Here is a 26,658-nt window from a genome sequence, read left to right as displayed (position 1 = left end):
ATGATATCAGTATCTATTGTTTATAAAAGAGCTGCAAATAGCACTCTAGTAAGTGTTGCATAAACGATCCTTTGGATAGCACATAAAAATACCAACTCACATTGTTCTCAGGTTTCCTGAAGTATGACCCATATGTGAACAGCAAACCCAAATAATCAACTACAAAACCCCAAATTTATATCTGGATACTGGGGCTAGAATACTGTAAGCATAATTAAGCTTATGAGGTTTTAGAGGTAGTATTTTATCATTAAGCTTATTAGGTTTTAGAGATACTGCTTTTTTGATTTTTTTTTTTTATGTTTTACAGCTTTATTAAGGATAAAAGTATCTGTTAGGCTTTTCAAATGATTGGATATAACATGTAAAACAAAACACTTTTTTTTTTTTTTGGAGATGGAGCCTTACTGTGTTGCCCAGGCTGGAGTGCAGTGGCACAATCTTGGCTCACTGCAACCTCTGCCTCCCATGTTCAAGTGATTCTCCTGCCTCAGCCTCCCAGGTAGCTGGGACTACCGGCGTGCGCCGCCACACCTGCTCATTTTTTTTGTATTTTTAGTGGAGATGGGGTTTCACCATATTGTCCGGGATGGTCTCGATCTCCTGACCTCATGATCCGCCTGCCTTGGCCTCCCAAAGTGCTGGGATTATAGGCGTGAACCACCACGCCCAGCCAAAACATCATACTTTTATGAACACTTAGAAATACAAGAACTTCAGTTACATTAACGTTTCCAAAACAAATTCTAAGAAATATAAAATAACCAAAAGATACTTTATAGTACAACTTTACTTTCTAAAAGTGTCACTCCTCATGGGATAATTTTTAGAGATTATCTAGTCCAATACCACTGCCTTTATAGATGAAATTGAAGTCTGGTCTGGAAATTGGCACCTAAGTACAACAGAAGGCAAGAGCCCAGAAGATGAACTCTTGGGACTGGCAGGTTCTGGGACAGAGGACTGGAGCTTCTGGGATGCAGGCTTAGAAGCCCTGGCTAGGTAGGTGGCTCTTTTAAGGAGCCTGGAGCTTTGAAGGAAACTACATTTAAAAATGAGAAAAAGGCATTGGGGAGGAGTTGAGTCTCGAAGAACAGTCTAACATAAAGGTATTCCAGCCGGAAAGTTGAGTTAACTTCTGACTCAGGTCATCTGGTGAAAGGCACTTCCCCGGGAGGTAGGGTGGGCCTGTTTCCAGGAGCAAGGCACTCAGTCACTTCCTTAGTCCCTGAGTGGGCCAGGAAGCAAACTCATTTTAAAGGACAGGAAACCAGACATAAAGGCAAAAGGTGAATGTGAGTGCAACAGCTGAATCATCCACTCGGTCTTACTCAATTGGAGCAGACAAAGAGCAATGAATTGCCTCCTTTGCTGCTCTCCTCTGTCTACCGACCAGCTCAAGATCAGGAACTGAACAAGAGGCCAGGGGCTGGCCACTCAGTGTGTTTTAAAAGCCCCTGAAGACCGTAGATTCCTGTCTTTGAAGCTGCTCAAACCCTGAGGTGGGAGAGGAAAGGAGGGGTAGCAGATGTGCTGGTTCTTTTCCATCTGTCCCCATCCTGGAGGTACTGCCCTGGCCTGTGTCTGTGTCCTGGCAGGCTGACCTCCCTGGGCCACTCATCAGCTGGCTTCCTGCTGGGGTCAGCTGATGGGAAGGTCAGGCAAGAGATGGGAGGGCGGGCAGAGAGAAGTCAGCATCTCTCCTCCCATTCCTTCCAATAGCTCCTGCCCAGTGGTCCCTCATTAGTGGCTCCCACTCTCCTTGGCTCTGCTACAGCGTTTCCTTCCCTGGTTCCTCAGGGTGGTCAACTCCTTCCTGGGGACCTCAACACTCCTGGCCGGTTCTCTCTACCTCCTTCATTCACAGTTGACCCATCTGAGTTGGAATCTGTCTCCTGTCAGAACCCTGACCTGAGACATGGGAACGGCAGCCATGGGGTAAACATAGCATCTTACACATACTTCCATTTACTGGGCAGAATTTTACAAGGAAACGTAAATATATACATTTTTACAACATATATTACACATTTCTCCACCTCTTTCATGTTAGAACATGTAATTACATTTCATGTAATACACATTAGAATATTTGTAAAATGTATATATATACATTTATGTCACCACATATATACTTTTGAAATCAACAGACCTTCAACAAACACCAATCTTCAAGCCCCCAAAACCACTGCCAGGTCGGTTCCCTCCTTGTTCTCTGGGATCTTCCCTGGGAAAGGACACTTTACTAGGAGGAATGAAGGCTGCCTCAGCCTGAGTCTGCTTTGTAAATGGAAGTAAAATTAAGGTGAAGTTCTTGATTGCCTCAAGGGAATTGGTGGTCTGGGCTGCAGAGGCAACAGCAACTTAAGCTGGAGACAGGGAATGGGAAAGGAAAGGGGTGGGATCAGACCTCAAAAAGGGTGGAGCAAGCAGGAGATCCCACAAGAGCCATGTGACCTAGAGGAAGGGGACAGAAGAATGAGAGTCCTCACAGCCCTTGGGGCGGAGGGGGGGTGGGGGGAAAGTCCTGTACTTTTACTACTTTCAGAATAAAGAGTCAGTTCTTTGGAAAAGGCCCCACTCTCAGGCCAGCATATTTCGTTATGAAAGCGGTGGAGAAGTGTGTAATACATGTTAGAATATTTGTTGCAAAATCTGTAATTTAAAAATTCCCCACACCAAAAGTGAAGAAGCATCAGTTATTTAAAAGAAAATCACAACTGCCAGGTGGTGGTGCAACCTGTAATCCCAGCTACTCAGGCTGCTGAGGTGGGAGGACTGTTTGAGCCCAGGAATTTGGGTCTAGCTTGGGCAACATAGTGAGACCCTGTGTCTAATTTTTAAAAAATAAATGAAATAAAAACATAAATGTATCTTATTCCCTGGCAATGCTGGATAAAGGAAGGGTTAACAATGATCTCTTGGCTCAAATTTCCTTTAGTTGAACCCGGACGTGAGACAACTGCAGCTTCTAAGGGAATGTGCATAAAAGGAGAAGCTTCTGGGAGAGAACAGTGCAAAGTCACTAAGTAAAAGTGGAGTCAACTGGGGAGTCATCCCAGGCCCCCTTCCAAACACCCAGGGCACTCGAATCCCTTTCCTTCCTCCTCATCACTCTCACATATTATGCTCCTGCTAAGTTTTCATTGAGAAACAGATTCTGAAGTCAAAAAACGTTTGAATACTACTGGTTTAGATTTATCACAGACATGTACATGAACTGCTACATGCATAAGTAAGAGACTGCCTTTACCTTGTAATATCAACCTGATTGTCCTTAAATGCATTTTCATTCTGATGTAGAAGGCCTGTCTTTAATTATTTCTAATCATTTAATTTTTGAGACAAAATAAAAACATCAGAAGGCATTAGAAATTAGCAAGAATCAGACAGCTCATCTGCTTACCTGCTATCCCCAGCATTTGCAACATACAGCTTCCCCAAAAGGCAAATCACAATGAGGGCCGTGCAGCCACCAGATATATTATATGAACTCCTCTCTCGTTCTATCTGTAGGTCCTGGAGAATAAAACAGAGTTAGTGTTGGATTGTGCAGGATGTGTAGCAAAAACTTTCTCACTTTCATTCTCTTGACAGTCCCCAGACTCTGAATGTGCTTCAAGAAGGGACTAGAAAAATCTTTAGTGCTTGCTTTCCTACCACCTAATGAGCATTTCTGGAGAGGACACTGGCATAAAACTGCCACATATTAGACCATCTGTGAACCAGAGACAGGAAACAATAGACAGCAAACAGAAACAATCAGACAAAAATGCAAATAAAATGTAAGTTGTATTCAGTAAATATCACAGCTTATGGAAAATTTAGTCTTTGTGGATTGCATGAGCTACCATGTGAAACATACACTAGAGAGGCTGAGGATGACAAGTACTTGGACCTGATCAATGTTTTGTTTGTTTTTTGAAGACAGGATCTGGCTCTGTCACCCAGGCTAGAGTGCAGTGGCCCAATCTTGGCTCACTGCAACCTGTGCTTCCCAGGCTCAAGCAATCCTCCCACCTCAGCCTTCCGAGTACCTGGGACCACAGGTGCGCACCACCATGCCCCGCTAATTTTTGTATTTTTTGTAGAGATGGGGTCTTGCCACATTGTCCAGGCTGGTCTCGAACTCCTGTGCTCAAGCAATCTGCCTGCCTCGGCCTCCCAAAGTGCTGGGATTACAGGCATGAGCCACTGCGCCCAGCCTTGTCTTTTTAGAGAGAAGGTTTGCTCTGTCACCCAGGCTGGAGTGCAGTGGTATGATCATAGCTCACTGCAGCCTTGACCTCCTGGGCTCAAGCCTCCTGCCTTAGCCTCCTGAGTAGCTGGGACTACAGGTCTGTGCAGCCACCACACCCAGCTAACTCCTCCATTTTTTGTGGGGACAGGGTCTCACTATGTTGCCCAGGCTGGTCTCAAACTCTTGGCCCCAAACAATCCTGTCTCAGACTCCCAAAGCACTGGGCCACCATACCCAGCCCAGACATGATCAATGTTTTAAACTCCAAACTCTTGGATAAATAGTCTCTTTTATAGATAAATTACAGAAAGATGTCTTCTATTCAACACAGGCAGGAGTCAAGCCATGACTTATAGGGCAAAGACTTACAATGACTTATAAATGACTTAAAATGACTTAAATAAATTATAAATGACTTAAAATGACTTAAATGACTTAAAATGACTTATAGGGCTTCTGAACTCTGACCTGACTTTTCCTCTTCCCACAGCCACCAGTTTACAATGGTAAAACGTTTATAATAATTAGAAACATTCATTGAGAACTTTCTCTACGTCACATAGTGTGCTGAGCACTTTATACTCAAACTCTCATATCGTCCTGAAGACCATCACTATGAACCTCATTGTTTAGTTGCAGAGATGTGGGGTAGCCTGCCCATATTTACCTGGCTAGAGTCTGGATTCCAACCTGCTTCTCTTCCAAAGTTTGTGTTGTTACCTGCCACCTAATGAGGCCTCCCCAAGAAACTGATATTAAAAATAGACCAACACTGGCATCATCAAGAGAGATACCTGTGAAATTCTGTGTTAGCGATAGAAGCAAAGGTTCTGTTACCTCAGAAAAATCTGTGTTAGTAAGATACACTGAATGCCTGGCTAAAATAATGCCAAATCTTCCAGTGGTAATCTACTACTTTTGGTGCAGAGGGAAGGAAAATGAGGGCTGGCTAAAAATTACAGGAAGAGGAAGAAATGGTGACGTTGATGCTGTTGTTGGCAGATCTAGGGCCAGGCCACTATTGTAATCCTGAGAATCCCACAGAGTTAGAGCTCAGCTGCTTCAACCAGACTCCTCATGGAAAAGGGGGAGAGAAGTCAAGACCCCAGCATTTACCAGCAACTGCTTTGCTCTAGGGGCCAGAGATGGTAACATAAAAAGGGTAAATCACCAATCGGAAACTGGAAACAGAAGAGCTTGAGCTTAGGGATATCATACTGGTTAAAGAACAAATGGAAGCCAGGCACGGTGGCTAATGCCTGTAATTCCAATACTTTAGGAGGCAGAGACAGGAGGTCACTTGAGGCTAGGAGTTCAAGACCAGCCTGGGCAACATAGTGATACTCCCATCTCTATAAAAAATAATTAGCTGGGTGTGGTGGCACATGCCTGTAGTCTTAGCTACTTGGGAGGCTGAGGATAGAGGATCTCTTGAGCCCAGGAGTTCGAGGCTGCAGTAAGCCATGATCATGCCACTGTGCTTCAGCCGGGGTGACAGAGCGAGACCCTGTCTCAAAAACAAAAACAAAATAACAACAAAAACCAGTAAATAGAGAAAAAACACAAAGCCAGGACTTGGGAGAGACCAACACACTGGGAGAGAGCTGGGTAAGAGATTGGGGGAGGGGAGCTGGAGAGCCACGGGGAGGAGGTAGGAATATGTGTTGGGGGATGTAGTGGTTTATAAACAAGTGAGGAAACACTTCAATATGGGAGTGAACAGCAGCAGCAAAAGCTGCAGAAATATCAAGCATGGGGCAAACTTCAAAGGACTATGTGGGACTTTTAACATTTACTTCAACTGTGTATAAATTAGCTTTCTTAAAGGACTGTCATGAGGCTAAATTAGCTGGCATGTGTGAGGGGCTTAGTAGGATATCTGGACCCTTCCCGCAGCCCAGAAGCTTCAACATTGAGAGCGGTGGCCTTTCTTGCTCACCTTAGACCCTCGACACCTAGGTTAGGCCAGGTAAATGGTAGTTTAATAAATATCCGTTCAATGGACAAATGAAGAAATAAATTTTAAATTTTTTTATCTGCCTATCCCCTTACCTCTGCCTTAATATGAAAAATGGATTCCACAATTCACAAATGAAAAGCTTACAATGCCAACGCTCGCTGAGATAATAATTAAGCAGAAACCCATGCTTCAATTAAAATGCTCGACTGACAAGAATGGTTATCAGAACCTGCACAAGACTGGTAGAAGGCTGGAGGATGAGGAGGAGGGGCATGGGTGTCAGGTGGGAAGAATTATCTCAAGCAAGTAGAAGAGAGGAGAAGGAAAACGTCAACATGCCTGTTTAACCTCCAAGAAAACCCATAAAAACAGAACCCCAAACCCTACTGACAAAGGGGTTTGTGGATGGAATTGCTATTTTTTTGCATTTAAAGAATGCATATAAAGTTGATACTATGATAGATACATATTTTACTGAATTATATAAGTTGATAAAGAGTCTGCATCCAATACATCAAAAGGAACTGCTCAGCTACAGAGACTATTTTTTCACTGTCAGAATCAATATTTGCTTGAATACCTAAAAGGCTGAAAGACAATATTTGTTAAAAATTATTTGAAAACGCCGGGCGTGGTGGCTCATGCCTGTAATCCCAGCACTTTGGGAGGCTCAGGCAGGTGGATCACCTGAGGTCAGGATTTTGAGACCAGCCTGATCAACATGATGAGACCCTGTCTCTACTAAAAATACAAAAAAAGTTAGCTGGGCATGGTGGTATGCACCTATAGTCCAAGCTACTTGGGAGGCTGAGATAGGAGAATTGCTTGAACCCGGGAGCTGGAGGTTGCAGTGAGCCAAGATCGCACCACACCACTGCACTCTAGCCTGGGCAACAGAGCGAGACTTCATCTCAGAAAATTATTTGAACTCCTACTGCTTGTATACTGTCTATAGACTAGAACGTGAATGATGTTTGTTTGATAGACTTGATCAAACCACCAGTATGATCCAAAAGGTAGAAACGTTATGGTGCAAAAAGTCCACGTAACAGGGCCGTCCACGGCAACAAATTCCTTTGGGACTCAGTTAAGCAAGTTCGGGCTACACCACAGGTAGGTACATTATTTATCATGGTTTCTATCACAAGAAATTCTGCTTAGAAAATTATGTAATGCTTAGGGAAAAAAATCAAGGTAAAGAGCTCAGCACTAAAACTTTTCTGCTTTAACTTTGGGGGAAACATTCCAGTTAGCTTACCCATTTAACCCCTTGGTATTATATTAATAGTGTGACTCAATATTTTTTTCTAACTGATTTCATTATTTCTTTCACCTTTTTCTACGTTCAGCTACATTCCCTCTGTAGCTCCCCCTGAATAAGGAATGCTAAATTTGGCAGCACTTTCTCATAAGGAGTGAACTTAAGTACTTTTTAATCCAAGAAACTTTGCTAACATGTGCATGCGTTTGCCACTTCCCTCCCCCACATTTGTGTGGGAACATAAGTGTGCATACATGCACATGTGCACACACACACTTTAATTACAAGTGTCCTCTCTGGGATCATGGTGGGAAGGATTTGAAAGACGTGTTTCCATAGACTTCATCCCCCTGAAGGATTCACTGTCGTTAAAACACACTCTTCTATTTCTTCTAAAACCGTGTGCAACTAGAACATATTCTAAAAATAATTGCTTCCCTCCCCCTCCTCCCTAGAAGCCAAAATAGCACATTTATTTTTTCCCTACATACACCACCTACTCCTCTTTAAAAGATGTTTCACAAAATCTTAGTACTGAAAGGAACATTAAAGGACCATCTGGGTGGTTCTTTTACTATCAGAGCAAACATGATAAATTAAGTCAATAAAGATACATTTACCATTGCATTATCTACCTTTTTTCTTCAAATCCTCACCTTTCAGATTAGATTAAGTTTTTAATATTCTACATAATAAATAAAAACATGGAACTATTTTTTTAAAAACCTCAAGTTTTTGGTATTTTTACAAAAATCAATGAAATCACGGGAAAAACTGCTTACTGCTTTGTGCTAAGCAAGGACTGATTTAGAATATCTCCCTATTTTTGCTGTCAATGAACCCTGAGCCCTGTGTCTAGAATAAACTGATTAGCAAAACACATGCATATACTATCATTCAAGTATGGTCTAAAAGGATCGATTAAATGACTCATAAGATTCAATTAACAAGATAATTGATTTATCTGCTTAATCAATAGTCCTGAAGACCTTGCAGGGCAACTTTGTAGGTAGCAGGACTGAGTTATCTTCTGTTGTGTCTGCTTAAACACTACATTTAAGCGAGGTTAATCTTTAAATCAAACAATGGATCCAGTTTTTAAGATGTGGGATTTTATTTTGCTCCTTGTTGCAAGGAGAAATGGGAGCCGAGAAAGCAAACAGAGGGCCGGGCGCGGTGGCTCACGCCTGTAATCTCAGCACTTTGGGAGGCCGAGGCAGGCAGATCACCTGAGGTTGGGCAGTGGAGACCAGCTTGACCAACACGTAGAAACCCCGTCTCTACTAAAAATACAAAATTAGCCGGGTGTGATGGCGCATGCTTGTAATCCCAGCTACTCGGGAGGCTGAGGCAGAATTGCTTGAACCCGGGAGGCGGAGGTTGCGGTGAGCCCAGATCGCGCCAAGCCAAGATCGCGCCATTGCACTCCAGCCTGGGCAACAAGAGAGAAACTCCGTTTCAAAAAAAAAAAAAAAAAAAGGCAAACAGAGATGTGTGTGCAATGATGAGACTAATTCAGCAGGAAAGAAGTGCAAGAGAAAAATATTGCCCGGGATGGTAATAATTTGGTCTGAAAGTCCCATAGATGATGCAACTCCAAGGTCATTCTTTGTTTCCTACCAATTTCAGGTTGCAGAAGGAAAGCAATATCTGGTAGCAGAAAGGAGCAAGTGTTGGGTAGTTTCAATAGGACCTGGCAGCTCCCCCTAGCTGAGTTAAAACACGGCTCTGAGCACATTGCTAATAGTGTCAGTCACAAATAATCAGATTCTGCATAGTTTTAGTATCCAAATCTGATCCCGGTTTATTCTGAGAACAAGGCCATCTGCCAGCCAGGCAATGGGGAAGAAAAACCAGCACTCTACTGCCTACTATTGCCACCTGCCGGCTGCTGGTGGAATCACATGCTTATTCCTTCCTAGAGAAACTTCCTGTTCTAACAAAAACAAAGAGAACAAAACTAACTTAAATAAAGACAGCTATGTGGGTTCCCAATTTACCATTAACATGCTAATTTTGGAAAACACTAATTTATTTATTATAATTAATCTATAAACACTAATTTATAGATTTCTAAACTATAAACTTTGCCCCCTTTCATCACAATGTCACCATGTATTTATACGGTTTTTATCAACAAAGTCTAGCTGCTTGGTATTTCCAATCATTTACCCAGTGATGGAATTACATATAGTAGTTCCATAAGTTAAAATATTGCCATTTTCTTCCCTTCCTAAGAACCCACTCTGGCGGGGAATCTAGACCCACTCTTAAAAGGAAATAGAACTCTGAGATCCTCCCGGCTATGTCCAGAGCTCAAATCCCATAGTTAACAGGTTAAAAGGGTAATCACTGCTAACTTGGTTCTGATCCCTAGGAGGGCAAAGGCTTCCTGTAACTAACCCTGCCGTGGAATCGACTTCCTCCATGAGTTTGAAATGTTGATTATTCAACCATGTTTTTGGGAGGGTGGAGACGTAGGGAGGAGGTTTGAAATCAGGACTTAGAAGACACTTGTCTTATTTATACCTATTGTCCTGGGCCAAGCGACAATATAAATATAATAGGTGACAAAACAGAGCTAAGCCAGGCCTTTCTGGGAAGCAGAATTGAAGTCAGTCGGAAAATTCCTGAGATTTTGGTCCTTTAGGAAGCCATGGCTCACTTTTCATAGTGGACACAGGAGGGATTCGCTACATAGCCTTCACACTATGAAGGAAGATCTGAGATACAATCAGGGGGTTGTAGGGGCACACCTACCTCTGACAGTGTACACAGTAAGTATTAAAAAACAGTGGTCATAGGTCACCTTCACCACAAGCCCCAAGCTGTGCCAGGCAACCCGAGGACCAAAGATGAAAAGCACTGCTCTCAAAGAAGCTTATAGTATTTGATGAAACTGTTACCATCTCCCCTCATTGGAAGCATTTTTTTCTCTTCTGTTCGTCTGTATTTTGTGACTAGTACCTACTTTTTCCCCAGAAATAGGTACTATTTATTCTGACTTGAGTGTTTCTGAACATTTTTAACAGTGTTTCCCTTTTGGAAAGGTGTCAACATTTCACTACCTCCTTTTGTTATTTAGAATATCAAAATAAATAAGATATTGCATATTTCTATATTCATATAATGTGGGACTACAAATGCCCCCAGATAAAATATATATATATATATATATTTTTGAGACAGAGAGTCTCGCTCTGTCACCCAGGTTGGAGTGCAGTGGTGCGATCTCTGCTCACTGCAAGCTCTGCCTCCCGGGTTCACACCATTCTCCTGCCTCAGGCTCCCGAGTAGCTGGGACTACCGCCCACCACCACGCCCAGCTAATTTTTTTGTATTTTTAGTAGAGACGGGGTTTCACCGTGGTCTCAATCTCCTGACCTCGTGATCCACCTGCCTGGGCCTCCCAAATTGCTGGGATTACAGGCGTGAGCCACCACGCCCAGCCTTGTTTTGTTTTTGAGACAGAGTCTCGCTCCGTTGCCCAGGCTAGGGTGCAGTGGTGTGATCTCGGCTCACTGCAACCTCTGCCTCCGGAATTCAAATGATTCTCATGCCTCAGCCTCCCAAGTAGCTGGGATTGCAGGCATGCACCACCACGCCTGGCTAAATTTTTTATAATTTTAGTAGAGACAGGGTTTCGCCATGTTGGTTAGGCTGGTCTCAAACTCCTGGCCTCAAGTGATCTGCCCACCTGGGCCTCCCAAAGTGCAGGGATTACAGGTGTGGACCAAAGTACCTGATCATAAGATCTTATCTTTTACTTCCTCAGTGGTGTCTAAAAGAATACTGATTTTAAGATGTAAGCTCAATAAATACTAGTGACTAAGAAGAGCAGTTCTTAGTGAAAACAACACAAACTGTTTTTCCTCTGTTCTCAACCCACAACAACCAATACAGAAGACTTCTGTGACCAAATGTGTGAGAGTTTTCCCCCACATAACCAGCAAGCAATCAGTTCTGCAGAAGACATCAGCTGGGCGTCCTCCAGTTCAATTCCACACTATTATGTACTTGAAGATAGCATCAGATTTCACAGGTTGCCAGAGTGGCTCACAGAAATCAGGAAAAATTTACTTACATTTGCTAGTTCATTATAAAGGATATTACAAAGGATATGGATGAAGAGATGCATAGGGTGTGGAGCTTCCATGCCCTCACTTGGCACGTGACCCTCCAGGGACCTCCACATGTTCAGCTACCCAGAAGCTCACTGAGCCCTATTCTCTTGGGCCTTTATGGAGACCTCATTACATAGGCACGAGTGTTTAAATCATCAGCTGTTGGTGATCAACTCACCCTTCAGCCCTTCTCCCCTCCCATGAGGTTGAGGATGCATGCATGCGTGTGCGCGGACACACACGCACGAATTATTGGGGCAAATCTAAATTAGGCTATTCTTTCATTTTATTCACATTAATGCACCTGACATCTACATTATCAACGGCAGTTTACTGTGTGATTCTACTTAGTTGCACAGCCCTCTAATCCTGCCTTGGTCTTTTTGATGAACAGACCCCATCCAGAAGCTACCCAGGGGCTGCCAGCCACCAGTTATCTCATCAGGATACAAAAAGACACTTATCACTTTGAAGATTTCAAGGAATTTAGGAGTTGTATGTCAGAACATGGAGTTGAAGACAGAATATCATAATATCACAGCATTCCATTGAGGGAAAAGACAAACAGATGGAGACAGACAAGCAGGTAGACAGAAACAAAGAGAGTCCAAAGAATTCTGATTCCACATTGTTGAGCTATTACAAATAAAGCAAAAACTCCCAGTGAAGGAGAAGCTCTGCTTTTAAGGATATTGTGACACTCAGAATCTCCAGAGGGACAGCTGCATAAATGTCATCAGTGAGGCAAATTAGAGGCTTAGGTGCAAGGCTTGGGGAACTTTACTTTTAGGGATTAAAAGTGGAAGAGAAGGCAAGAGAGCCACAAAGCTGAAATGCCTATATGACAACTCTTACTTAATATTGAATTTCCTATTATAGAAAATCAGAATGGCACAAAACCTGCAATACCTAAAGGACATCTAGAAACAGGAAAATTAGAGAGTGGGTGGCTACTGTGGTGAAAAAAAAAGTTTAGGAATGATCTGGAAAATTCAAAGCTGTCCTGCTATAGACAGCTGTGTGAGCTGTCCTCGGGTTGCCTGGCACAGCGTGGGGCTTGTGGGCATTTCAAAAAACCAAAGGTTTACACGGTAAGACAATGACTCTCAAAAACCTAATATTGAGAGGGGGAGGAAAGAAAAAGGAGTTGGCAATGGCCTTCCAGCTATTATTTTGAAGCTGGTATAATTTCTGTGATGTGGATTCTGAAGCTCACCTTAAGCAATTTAATAAGGTTAAGACAGGCATTATTTCTATGAAACTGGAGTGTAGTTTTTCTGAAATCTCTGATGACGCAAAGAAAAACAAGAGCATCTGTGATTAAACAGAAGACTTATCATCCCAAAGAAGGTCACATCTGAGAGTGAAATGGGAGAGTATTAACAATTAAGACAGCAGGCACCCACTGGCCCAGTCCCCAGCAAAGCACAAGGTATGGCCACCCTTCCAGGTGCCATGAGAACCAAAGAATGGTGAGCTTCTCACTTAATAAGGCCAACCAGAAAGGTGCTGTAAACCAAAAGGTATCTGAGACAGGTCTCAATCCATTCAGTTTATTTTGGCAAGGGTAAGGACATGCCTGGAAGAAAAAAAAACGCAGATCACAGAGACAGTCTGTGGTCTGTACCTTCCTCCAAAGATGAATTTGAAGGCTTCAGTATTTAAAGGGGAAAAGTGGGCCGGAGGGGAAAGAGGGAGGGTATGGTCATCCACATATTCCAAGAGAAAAGGAGCAGGTAGGGGATAGTCTGGGGCTCCAGAAACCAATAAATCAACACTTTGCGTAAGATAAGGTGAACACAGAGTAGCTACCTGTGGAGATATTCAACCATTCATCTGTAGTATCTGCTTAGGAACAAAAGGAAATAGTTTCTTCCACGACTCAGCTTTCAGCTTAATTTTTTTTCCTAGTAATTTCCAATTTCCATAGTGGATTGGGGGCCCAGTTTTTATTTTCCTTTCACAGTGCAAAGCCCCGGTAAGCTGTAGGCAGGTTAGGGACCTAGACAGACAATCTGGGGGAAAAAAGTGTGAAGAGGAAGCTAGGGCATGGGGGTAAACCTGAAAGGAACAAACAGGGAAGAGACATAGCTTAAAGCTAAAAGTTCATGATATGGCACATCTGGGCCTGGGTCTCCACAGGGGCGCTCCAGCCTTCCTCCTCATTCACCTGCCATTGCTACATTTAAGATCTATCTTCCCACCACAGCAATGGTGGCTTACTGCCTTTGGCCCACCTGGGTTTTTTCTCAGGCTTGGTTTGTTACCCAGGTTTCCTGAGCCCCAGGGCATTCATTCTCCCGACCCTGCCCTGCACATGTCTGCTCTACTCCTGAGCCCTCACGCCCCAGCATCACCTCCCCAGGGAACCTTTCCCTTCATCTCTTTACCAGACTCCTGCATCACCCTGTATTTCCCCTCTCAAGGCTCCTCCCATTTATATTTTACTTGTTTAACACCCTTCTTTGCCTAATTGGCTCAATATTCTTTTCCCAGTCAGTCCTGGCTTCTAGTTGGTTCTCAACAAATATTATTGATTGAATGAATTACACATGAAAATGAAGCAAACAATTGTTGTTTTTGCTGGTGACTAAGTTTCCAAGAAAAATTTGAGGTAATGAATTGGTTCATTAAAAGTTGAAATATTTTAAAAATGAGCCTCTTAAGTATTTTTCTGAATGAACCTTTCTTTGCCAGCACAGTTGTTAAAAGCAACCCTGAGCCATTAATGGGCAGGAATAGCCCGAGACCCCTGGGGAGTCCTGAGTCAATGTGACATTGGCCTCTAGTGGACAAAATTGAGAATGCAGCAGCTCCAGGTAAAAGATGTCCTGTGGCACTAGTCACAACTGAAGGAAATGAAAATCTCAACGTTTCCTTTATTTTTCACTTCTACCATGCAAACTGAATTACATTACATTACATTACAAGGAGAGCCCATTGTCAAGTTTTTGCCTAAATAATTAAAAAAATAAATTCAATACTTGGCATTCTGAGTATTAGTGTCTAGAAACATTTATTGACATCAGAGCCTCTACAGAGGCAGAGAGTGAGATTTTACACCACGACTGAGTGGGAGTCAATTTTCCTACCTTAATTCCCTTTTTCCTAAATAATCTTTTCCAGCCTTCTGGTATTTTTATTGGGATTGCAGGGTTGCAGGCTATCAGACAGTCTTGAGATAGAAGTGCATTTTATTTTTACATTTTTATTCTTAATTTTATTTTTTTAAGAGATGGGGTTTTGCTGTGTTGCACAAGCTGGAATACAGTGACAAAAAAGCACTGGAGATATAACCTGCGGTGTGTCTGATCTGGGCTAGGTCACCCCTCCTCAGGCATCCCGGTGGTGCTCTGCTCCAAGGAGGTCACCACATTGACACTGAACCCACATGACAGCTCAGAACTCCTGGGCTCAAACAATCCTCCGGCCTCAGCCTCCTGAGTAGCTGGAATGACAGGCATGCACCACTACCACGCCCAGCAAGGTGCATTTTAAACCACCTGCTAGTCAAAGGGTAAATGTTATCTCTGTAACAAGGAGAGAAAAAGCTGAGACCAAAGAAGGGACACATTTAAATAAAAAGAGGATGCAAATTTGAGGGGTGAATATATGAACTATTTTTGCCTTACAAACAAATCAGATGACGATATGTATAGTTATTATTTACTTTCATTCTTAGCACACTACCTGATGCCGTGAGATCCTGGAACATGCACCATGTGCCTATCTGGTTCTGGCAAGACGCTTCTAGCTGCTTTGACTTCATTTAACAGCTTCTCATCACTTTGTAATCTCCAGGGTTTTTTTTTTTTTTTTTTTTTTGAGATGGAGTCTCGCTCTTGTTGCCCAGGCTGGAGTGCAGTGGCGTGATCTCAGCTCACTGCAACCTCTGCCTCCTGGATTCAAGCAATTCTCCTGCCTCAGCCTCCCAAGTAGCTGGGATTACAGGCATGTGCCACCACGCCCGACTAATTTTTTTGTATTTTTGGTAGAGACGGGGTTGCACCGTATTCGCCAGGCTGGTCTCCAACTCCTGACCTTGTGATCCACCCACCTCGACCTCCCAAAGTGCTGGGATTACAGGCATGAACCACCGTGCCCGGCCTGTAATCTCCAGGTTTTAAGGCCATGACTGCCCACTTGCCTAACTCAAGCCCTTATAAATATCCTTAAATATCTCTTATTCTTGATCTGTATGCAGGCTGCCGAGCAAGAAATAAAATCTTTAAAACCAAAATAATTGGCTCAGGATAAAGTAAGCTCAGAGAGGGAAAGAGCTGGCATAGAACAAAGCAGAGGCGGCTTCTATGTGCACTCCTGCCAGGCAGAGGGGCAGCAAGGGACAGCGAGAGCTGTGGCACTCTCCCGAGGACATGCTCAGGAGTGAGGCCAACAGCGAAGGATGATGAACTCCCGATCAGACCCATTCAGATGGAAACGAACAGACAAATCCACATGCCTGGGTAAGACTAAGACTTCTTGGATATTGGCCCCTGGCTCTGTTCTCCTCCAGCACTTTGTCTGCAGTGCGAACCGCATTCCCAGTTGTGGTAAAACAGCCGTTCTTAGATCACATCTGTATAGGATGGGGACTTTTGAGCACTTTCCTAAACCCTGTTTCCCCCAACACCGGACTTTAAACACATCTGTAAAACAGATGGTGATCATGCTCACATCTAAGTGCAATCGTACCAGCTGGCATCAATATGAATATAGGAAATAAAAGCAATAAGGCCTGTATTTAATAAGCCTATGACCTCATGCACTGTCCCCCTCTTTCATCTTCTTTTACTTTTTTTTTTTGAGACGCAGTCTCGCTCTGTTGCTCAGGCTGGAGCACAGTGGCGCAATCTTGGCTCACTGCAATCTCTGTCTCCCAGGATCAAACAATTCTCCCACCTCAGCCTCCCGAGTAGCTGGGATTACAGGCCCGGCCATCATGCCCGGCTAATTTTTGTATCTTTGTAGAGACGGGGTTTCACTATGTTGACCAGGCTGGTCTTGAACTCCTGACCTCCTGCCTCGGCCTCCCAAAGTGCTGGGATTTCAAGCGTGAGCCACCGCACTAAGCCTTCTTTTACACTTTTGCCAGCACTTGATACCAGGAACTCTGTCTGCTGCCAATTTCTATTGGGAATGGAAGCCCCATTATCACAGGGGGCCGTCCGGGTGGAGCCGGGCGGCAAAACCGTGCGCTTTCTGGGAGCCCTCCAGGAAGGACGGACAGACCTGGTGCAGGCGCCAGCCTGGCCCTGCTGCCCCAGACTCCCACGAATACCTACCATTTCCTTGAATGCACTTTCAAGCGCTCCGATGACCAGGCACTCATGGGGAATCTTCTTCTCCGTAAAGAAGCGCGTGGGGGGCGTGCTGGGGGAGCCCGGGGCCCCCACCCCTCCGCGCAGGGAGGCTGCCCGGGTTAGAGTCCGGCTGTTGGCGGGCGTGTTCTCAGGCTCCTCCCCCAGGCAGGTGGGGGGCAGGACGGCGGAGTTCTTCAGGATGTCCACGATGTCCTGCAGCTGCTCCGTGATGTGGTGCTGCAGCAGGCGTGACGCCACCACCGCGGCCCCGGACCCCGCGTGCCCGTCAAACAGCGACCAATAGTGGCAGGAAACACCCTCAGATTCCTGTGGGAGAGGACGACAGGGAGGAGTGAGAACGGCTGTGGACTTTGCCTCAGGGTCATACAGATTGTGGGACATCTACGGGACTGAGGGTCCACTTGGTTGTCTGTCGTCTGCAAACAATGCGGTCAAAACATAGCAAACAAAACAAAATAAAAGAAAAACAAAAACAAAAACAAAAAAACACTCAGGGAAGGGTCCCCAAATGAGCCATTGTCGTTACTAGCACCAGAAGGATAAAGCAGTTTCTGCTTCCCCACCTAGCAAGGGAGCCCAAATGATCATACACTAAGCTACTACTTGGAGGGTGAGATCTACCCTAATTTGAAGTGTAGGTGTTTGCATAAAACTCTCCTACAAACAGACAAGTCTGTACGAGTCCAGCTTGAACACCTAACTCCTTAACTCCCGTCTTTTTTTTTTTTTTTTTTTTTTTTTGACAGAGTCTCACTCTGTGGCCCAGGCTGGAGTTCAGTGGCACGATCTAGGCTCACTGCAACCTCCACCGCCCAGGTTCAAGCGATTCTCATGCATCAGCCTTCTCATGCCTCAGCCTCTGGAGTAGATGGGACTACAGGCACGTGCCACCACACCAAGCTAATTTTTTTTTGTATTTTTAGTAGAGATGGGGTTTCACCATGTTGCCCAGTTATGCCTAGACTATTAGTTCCTCAAAGAAGACCACCAGAGTCTAGAGTCAAAGCCAAGCGGCAAGCATCTTTACTACAAGTTCGAACCTGGTCTTTCCATTCCACAGCATACAGGAGGGCCTTGAACAATGCGAGTGTTTGCTTTTTATAGCCTGAGAGTTACAGGGGAACAAAGGAATTCTTTTGGTTCCTGCTTTTTCAGTAAAACTTTGAACGGCTGTCCTTTTATCGGAGACTCTCCTGGTGGTGTTTTACTGGGCTCAGGAAGTTTGAGAGATATATGGCGATATGTGGTGAGATGGGAAGATGGGATGTGTTTGTACTGGGCTTGTTTGTTTTGAGCCCGGGGCTGAGGAATGTGCCCGGCTCCTTTCATTCCCCCCTTTTCTTTTCAGGTATTTTTAGAGCCAATCTTGGGTCTTATAAGCCTGATTCTGCTTCAGCGTTTACAGGTTGGTATTGGGCTCTGAGGACTATGAGTTGTACAGTGTCAAACTTTTCTTTAACAAACCGCAAAATTCTGTTAACAACACAAGGTCTTACGGTAAGCAGAAATAGTAGACTTAGTAGGGGTCCAAGGAAGGGGGCTAACAGAGAAAACATAGATGAGTTCTACTATTGGTCTGCAGCTGAAGCAAACTGCCGTGTTCTTACTTCTGTGCTTAACTTGCGTAACTGTTGGACCTGGTCTTCTACGAGCCTTGATTTATTTATGTAGAAACAACAGTCTTCTTTTAGAAACATACACGTTCCTCTTTTTTCAGCAGTGAGTAGGTCTAAGGCCTTCCGGTTCTGCAAGGTTACCTGTGCTAGGGACGTGAGCTGCCGCTGGAGGGAGGCAAGGGACTTAGCTGACTCTTCTATAGCAACGGCAAATTGTTGGTACAGCTTGTTACTTTCTATAAGGGTGTGACCTAGGGCTTCCCCAGCCAGTCCGGCCGCCATGAAGGATGCGGTGAGGGAGATTCCTGCAATGAGGGGGAGAAATATGGCTTGTGCAGGTCTCGGTCTAGGGTCTGGGTGAATAACAGCACTAGTCCAGTTACCGGTATACTTTAGGAACTTGCCGGCAGTAAGCAGAGTTAACCGGGGAACTAATGTGACAGGAAGACACAGTAGGTTGGTAACAGAGGAGCTTGATAGGTTTTTAGATAATGTTCTATTACACTAGAAGAATATGCCTGACGGAGCCTTTAAGGTGATGTTAGGGGGCATTGCAGTGATGTTGCAGAGGCTGGAATTAGTTCCTGAGAAACAGTAGGGAAACTTTTCTTGACTGGGGTTTAGGTATAGTGGCACGTTAGGGATAGGGGCATATGAGAGGTTTCGGTGGTTGTTAGCTTGGGCTGAGGTGGAGGATCCTCATGGCAGGGGGACAGCGGTTAGCGGTGGACACCTTAGAGTGGCACACAGAAAGCAGCCAGACAGGCTGTGAAGTCTTGTAAGGTTGGCAAGTTTTAATCTTTCTTGTAATAATTTTAACTAGGAAAAAGGACGTAAGTCTTGTGTCAGGCGGTTTTCTTGTCGCTGGATATTTCTATGGACTAGGGGCCGTACCTGCACAAGACCTCGCCACAGATAGAGGTGACTGCTGGGCCATGTGGAGGCGGAGGAGTAGTATACAGCCTTGTGTTGAGGCGTGTTCTAGCGGGAGTTCCAGGGGTCTCTAACTATCTATGTATATGAAAGGTCTTTATCTTGTCTGCGATGGAAGGGCCATCTGGGATCTATCTGTTCTTTTCTACTTCACTATTGGTATTTATGGATGTTACAATAGTTATAAGGGCAGCCGGGGCAGTTCAGATCGCAAGCACGCACTGGAAGCCTGGGTCAGAGTTAGCTGCCTGGGTCGCAGTCGCGCTGAGGCAGCCTAGATCAGAGGCAGCTGCTGCCCGCCAAACCGGGGCAGTTCAGATCGCAAGCGCGCACCGGAAGCCCGGGTCAGAGTTAGCTGCCTGGGTCGTGGTCGCGCTGAGGCAGCCTAGATCAGAGGCAGCTGCTGCCCGCCAAACTGGGGCAGTTCAGATCGCAAGCGCGCACCGGAAGCCCGGGTCAGAGTTAGCTGCCTGGGTCGCGGTCACGCTGAGGCAGCCTAGATCAGAGGCAGCTGCTGCCCGCCAAACCGGGGCAGTTCAGATCGCAAGCGCGCACCGGAAGCCTGGGTCAGAGTTAGCTGCCTGGGTCGCGGTCGCGCTGAGGCAGCCCAAATCAGAGACAGCTGCTGCCCGCCAAGCCGGGGCAGCTCAGACCGCAATATAGATCAGATGAGAGCCAGGGGACGTCTCCTACCGGTCTCCGCTGGCCATCCTATAGTGCGTCCGCCAGGACTGTGCCAGCTCCAGTTTCAGACCTCGCGAGTCACAGATTCGGATTCAGAACAGACACAGACAGACAAACGGAGACGGGCCAGCTCACCTATCAGTAGATCGATCCTAGCAGATCCGTTGACCAGGGGTCTGGTGGGCTTGGGGAATCCCGGACGAGCCCCCAGATGTTATGCCTAGACTATTAGTTCCTCAAAGAAGACCACCAGAGTCTAGAGTCAAAGCCAAGCGGCAAGGATCTTTACTACAAGTTCAAACCTGGTCCCTCCATTCCACAGCATACAAGAGGGCCTTGAACAATGCGAGTGTTTGCTTTTTATAGCCTGAGAGTTACAGGGGAACAAAGGAATTCTTTTGGTTCCTGCTTTTTCAGTAAAACTTTGAACGGCTGTCCTTTTATCGGAGACTCTCCTGGTGGTGTTTTACTGGGCTCAGGAAGTTTGAGAGATATATGGCGATATGTGGTGAGATGGGAAGATGGGATGTGTTTGTACTAGGCTTGTTTGTTTTGAGCCCGGGGCTGAGGAATGTGCCCGGCTCCTTTCAGCCCAGGCTGGTCTCAAACTCCTGGCCTCAAGTGATCCACCCACCTTGGCCTCCTAAAGTGCTGAGATTATCCCAAAGTGCTGGGATTACAGGCGTGAGCCACCGTGCCTGGAACCTCCCGTCTATTTCAACCCCAGAGTAGGTTTGATCTGGGGCCTTGGAAAAACGCCCTTTCTCAGGTTTTCCAACGGGAAATAAGTAGACCCATTTCCCCCTTTTAGAGCCCTTAAATGCTGGGATAATTGTCCCATCTTTCTTGGTCTACATCCTGAATTTTTAGAACATGTTTTCACCCTAAGAACATGTTTTCACCCTAGACAGCCCGTCTAACCCAGGCCTCACAAGATGCAGCCAATTCAAATCTCCTCTTTATACTTCCCACCTCCCTTAGTTCTCCAGCTGATGTCACTCTGTCTCTCCATTCCCTCTTCCCGCCTTACAGCTACATGCAACGTGTGTTCCCTCATCTACGTTGGGTTTAGTGGCTGCTGGTGGATTTCTAGACTACTTCAAGATGAGCACTTTTGAACCCATGTTTGAATTACACATGCGTTAGATCTTAGAGAAAAGGAGCTCAATTATGACATAGCTGATAGAATAGAGAACTCGGAAATAAACCCACACATATGTTGTCAACTAATCTTTGACAAGGGTACCAAGAATACACATTAGGGAAAGAAGAGTCTCTGCAATAAATGGTATTAGGAAAAGTGAATATCCACATGCAAAAGAATGAAATTGGGCCCTATTCTTACATCATATACAGAATCCAACTCAAAATAGCCTAAAGACTTAGATGTAAGACCTGAAATCATAAAACTCCTAGAAAAAAACATGGCGGAAAAAAACTCCTTGATATTGGTCTTGGCAATGATTATTGAGATATGATACCCAAAGCACAGGCAATGAAGCAAAAACAAACAAGTGGGACTACATTAAACTAAAATGTTTCTGCGCAGCAAAGGAAGTAATCAACAAAACCAAAAGGTAGGTAGCCTATGGCATGAGAAAAAACACTTGCAAAGCATGTGTGTGATAAGGGGTTAATTTTCATAATACACAAGAAACTCCTACAATTCTATTGCAAACAAAACAAGCAAGCCGATGAAAAAATGGGCAAAGGGCTTGAAGAGACATTTCATCAAAGATGACATAAAATAAATGGCCAGCAGGCTTGTGAAAAGATGCTCACCATTGATACCTTTCATAAAACTCAGTGAACTGAAATTAAGGACCTTTCTCAACCAGATAAGGGGCATCTAGGGAAAACCTATAGCTCATATCATATTTCATGGTGAAATACTGAATGCTTTCCCATAACACTGGGCAAAATAAAAAAAAGTATGCTCTCACTACTTCTATTCAATATGATACTGGAAGGTTCTAGATAGGCAAGAAAAAAGAAAAGAAAATAGCTGGGCACAGTGGCTCACGCCTGTAATCCCAGCTACTCAGAAAGTTGAAATGGGAGAATCCCTTGAATCGAGGAGGAGGAGGCTGCAAGAGGCCAAGATCTTGCCACTGTATTCCAGCTGGGGCGACAGAGTGACCCTGTCTCAAAAAAAAAAAAAAAAAAAAAAAAAGATTGTTTAAGAAAATAAAGTTGCATTTATCCTGGCTTTGAGCAATTTGAGCATGATGTACCTTAGTGTCATTTTCTTCATGTTTCATGTGCTTGGAGTTTGTCTTTCTAGATCTGTGGACTTACAGTTATTTCATATAATTTAGAAAAATTTCACCCATTATTTCTTAAAAAAAATTTTATTTTGGTATCCTTCTCTCTTTTCTCCTTGGAAGAATCTAATTACACCTGTAGTAGTCCCTAGAGGTTGTCCCATAGCTCATTAAGGATGCTTTCATTTTTTTTAATGCTTCATTTTGGTTAATTTCTACTGCAATGTATTAAACTCACTTTTTAAAAATCTTTTTGTTTTTTATTAAAAAATGGACAAAGGATCTGAAAACATTTCTCAAATTAAGATAAGCAAGTGGCTAACAGGTACATGAAAACGTGCTCAAAATCAATAATCATCAGGAAAATGCAAATCAAAACCACAATGAGATAGCACCTCACACCTGTTAGGATCGCTATTATCAAAAAAACGAGACAAGTGTTAGTGAGGATGTGTAGAAAAAGGAAACTTCTGTCCTGTCAGTGGGAATGTAAATTAGTACAGCCATTACAGAAAACAGTATGGAGGTTCCTCAAAAAATTAAAAATAGAACCATCATATAAAGCAATTTTACTGCTGGTTATATAACAAAAGGAAATGAAATCAGTGTCTATAGCCCAACGTTCATTGCAGCATTATTCACAATAGCCAAGACACTGAAACAACCTTAGCATCCATCAACAGATGAATGGTAAAGAAAATGTGGTGTATACTATTTACATACAATAAGATATTATTCAGCCACAAAAAGAAGGAAATTCTGCCATTTGCAACAACATGAATGAACCTGGAGGGCATTATGCTAAGTGAAATAAACCAGACACAGAAAGACAAATACTGCTAGATCTCATATGTGGAATCTAAAAAAGAGTCAAACTCGTAGAAGCAGAGAGTAGAATGGTGGTTGCCAGGGGCTAGGGTTGAGGAAAGTGGGGAGATAATGGTCAAAAGGTACAAAGTTTCAGGTATAAAATGAGTAAGTTCTGGGGATCTAATGTACAGTATGGTGACTTTGGTTAGTAACACTGTACTGTATACTTGAAATTACCTGAGAGAGTAGATTTTAAGTGTCCTCACCACAAACACACAAAAACTGGTAACTATGTAAGGGAATGGATGTATTAACTTGATTGTGGCAGTCATTTCACAATGTACCCGTATATCAAATCATGTACACCTTAAATACATGATTTCTGTCAATCATACCTCAATAAAACTGGGAAAAATTAAATGTTACATTTGAAAAAATATAACTAGAGGGGTAGGATATAAAACACTAAGAAAAATAAATATTTGGGATCTCTATTTTCAGAAAATTGGTGGACAAAGAGGTAAGGTATGCATATAACATCTACTTCTGACTAGTTGGCTTATCTACCCTACAGCAATAAATACTGAAGGCTTTTTTTTTTTTCAGCTGAAGCCATTAAATAAAATGCTTAGTATAATGCTAGAAGACTCTGAGTAGATATGGTGACATGAGCCATTACTCTGTGCTCTTTAAAACTTGATTTCCATTCGATTCTGTGTTAGGTGCTAAGAAATAAAATAGTTGATTTTTAATTCAACCAATATGTGATTTGAGCACTTTCTATGCAACAGGCTCTAGAGTAGGCAGTAGAGATAAAAGATTGGCTGAAAGAGATATCAGACATGGCCAGATCTTAATAGTCCAGTGGGGAAGACAGACACTGACTGATACGGTTTGGATTTGTGTCCTCTGCCAAATCTCAGGTCGAATTGTGATTCCCCAATGTTGGAGGAGGGGCCTGGTGGGAGGTGACTGCATCATGGGGGTGGATTTCCCCTTGTTCTTGTGACAGTGAGTGAGTTCTCACGAGATCTGGTTGTTAAAAGTGTGTAGCACCTCCCCCTTCACTCTCTTCCTTCTCTGGCCATGTAAGATGTGCCTGCTTCCCCTTCACCTTCCATCACGGCTGAACGTTTCCCTAAGGCCTCCCCAGCCATGCTTCCTGTACAGCTTGTGGACCAGTGAGCCAGTTAAACCTCTTTTCTTTATAAATTACCCAGTTTCAGGTATTTCTTTAGAGAAGTGAGAGAACATACTAACACACTGATCAAATAATCACACATATAAACATAAGATCACAAGTCTGATCAAAGAGAGGATAAGGAGAAATTCTTAGTACTACAAGGCCAGCCTACAGAGGGACAGGACACATTGGAGAAGCCTTCCTGAGGACATGAGGACTAGGCTGAGGATGCATGGAAGTTCATGAGATAAGGAGGGGAGGGGAGAGAATCCCAAGCAGTAGCAACAGCAGGTGCAAGGGCCCTGCGGTAGAATGGGGGCATGATGCATGAGCATAGACTCAACCATGGCCATTTGGCTGAGTGGGAGAGTGAGGAGCAAGATGAGGGTGGAGAGAGAGGTAGCAGCTAGACCACTCAATATTTACAGGACACGTGAAGGATCCTGGCTTTAGCATAAGTGTAACAAAAAAAAACCATTGACTGAAGTAAGAATGACAAAATCAATTTATGTTTTTAAAAGATCACTCAAGCTATTCTGTGAGATTAGAAAAGAAATAAGGGTGAAAGTGATGATGCTAAGGTAGGAGGTAAATCCTGCCCTAAAAAACATTCAGTCACATTCAGGCCATAAGAAACACATATAAACAATGAAAAGCATCATAAAACAAAGGTAAAAACACAAAGAGCTCTAACTCATAGGAAAGAGGAAAGAACAATGATTACAGATGAGAAGATTTGGATTCTAATCCCATCTTCAACACCAATCATCAGCTGAGTGGCGGCAGGACAGGTGTTAGGCCATTAGCTGGTTGTCCCTTTTGCTTAACATTTCTATGCCATGGTTTGTTGTTGTTTTTTAATCCCTTCAACTAGATAAAAACAAGTTTATAATGAGATGTTAAAATCTTCAATGTCCTCCTACGCTAGGAGGATGTAAAAAGGGACATACTATTCGGGGAAATACAACCACATTGTGGGCTCTGCTATGTGCTTAGAGTTCAGCTCAGCTGTTAAAAGTGTAAGAGACCCTAAGGTCAGAGAAACACATCCAGTTACAGGTCCAGAAAAACCTTCCCATCACTTATTTATTTTTTGAGACAAAGTCTTGCTCTGTCACCCAGGCTGGAGTGCACTGGCACAACCACGACTTACTGAAGCCTCAACCTCCCAGGCTCAAATGATCCTCCAGCATCAGCCTCCTGAGTGGCTGGGACTACAGGCATGTGCCACCACATCCAGCTCATTTTTGTATTTTTCAGAGAGATGAGGTTTTGCTATGTTGCCCAGGCTAGTGAACTGGACTCAAGCAGTCCTCCTGCCTTAGCCTCCAAAAGTGCTGGGATTACAGGTATGAGCCACCATGTCTGGCCACCCATCCCATCATTTAATAAACCTTATATAGCAGGCAATACTCTAAATGCTTTACAAATATGAACTCGTTTAATCCTTACTCCACTCCTCTGTGAGAGGTGTGGTAATTATCTGCATTTTATATTGAAGGAAAATGAGAGACAGAGAATATAACTGCTCTAGGTCACCACCTATTAAGTTATGCAGCGGGGACCAGAGTCTATGCTTTCAGCCATCAACCTCTATGCTAAGGTGACCACCCCTACACCCTACCCCCAGAGGGAAAGGTTGCCTTAATTTATACATAGTGCCATAGTCCATTTTTCTACTCTATAATCTGAGTTGCAACCAGAGTGATTTTTCCTAAAACACAACATTTGGTCATTTTCTTTTATGAGTCTAACAGCCTGCTCTGTGGGCTGGCTCCTGTCCGTGAGCCTCCAGTTTGCCGTCTCTGATTGAATCTCTGATGATCTCCCCACATTCTAGCCCTTACTCAAATCCCACCCACACCAAACTACAGAACTTGCAGCTCATCACAAACCACTAACCATCACCACCTCCTTTACATAACTCCCACCTGGCTTTCAGTGCTCAGCTTAAATATCATCTCCTTCCAGAAGCCCCTGCTTCACCCTGAGCACCATCTGGACAGCGGCCTTGAGGGCTAGGGTGACATTCCAGTCTGGCAAGGCAGACTGAGAAGCCTCCATTTTACCACCTGGCAGGTACTAGTGAGTTGCAATGCCTCTGTGCCTCGGAGTGCTATGAAAGCTGGGTGGCAAGAAAGAAGTGCTAGAATTTAAAAGGCTCACGAAGGACTGCAAGAGGTGTTTCAAAGAACTATATGAGGCCAGAGAGGGCTACATGTGTTTGAAATGTGACCAAAATATTAGAGAGAATAAAGA

General features: G+C 44.0%; 1 protein-coding gene across 2 annotated transcripts in view; it reads right to left on the bottom strand.

The window, feature by feature from the left end:
• Window positions 1–26,658, bottom strand: part of PPM1H (protein phosphatase, Mg2+/Mn2+ dependent 1H) — a 293,293-nt gene that overhangs the window by 140,753 nt on the left and 125,882 nt on the right. For both annotated transcript variants that reach the window (XM_004053493.5, XM_055358103.2), the window contains exons 3-4: window positions 16,871–17,215; window positions 3,407–3,519 (exon numbers count right to left, since the gene is read on the bottom strand). In XM_004053493.5, coding sequence (XP_004053541.2) covers window positions 3,407–3,519; window positions 16,871–17,215 — 458 coding nt within the window. The remainder of the gene's footprint in view (window positions 1–3,406; window positions 3,520–16,870; window positions 17,216–26,658) is intronic.

Source organism: Gorilla gorilla, chromosome 10, assembly GCF_029281585.2.
Source record: "Gorilla gorilla gorilla isolate KB3781 chromosome 10, NHGRI_mGorGor1-v2.1_pri, whole genome shotgun sequence".
In the NCBI taxonomy this organism is placed as follows: domain Eukaryota; kingdom Metazoa; phylum Chordata; class Mammalia; order Primates; family Hominidae; genus Gorilla; species Gorilla gorilla.
Note: the sequence above shows the minus strand (reverse complement) of the source record. Positions and strands in the feature narration are given on the sequence as shown.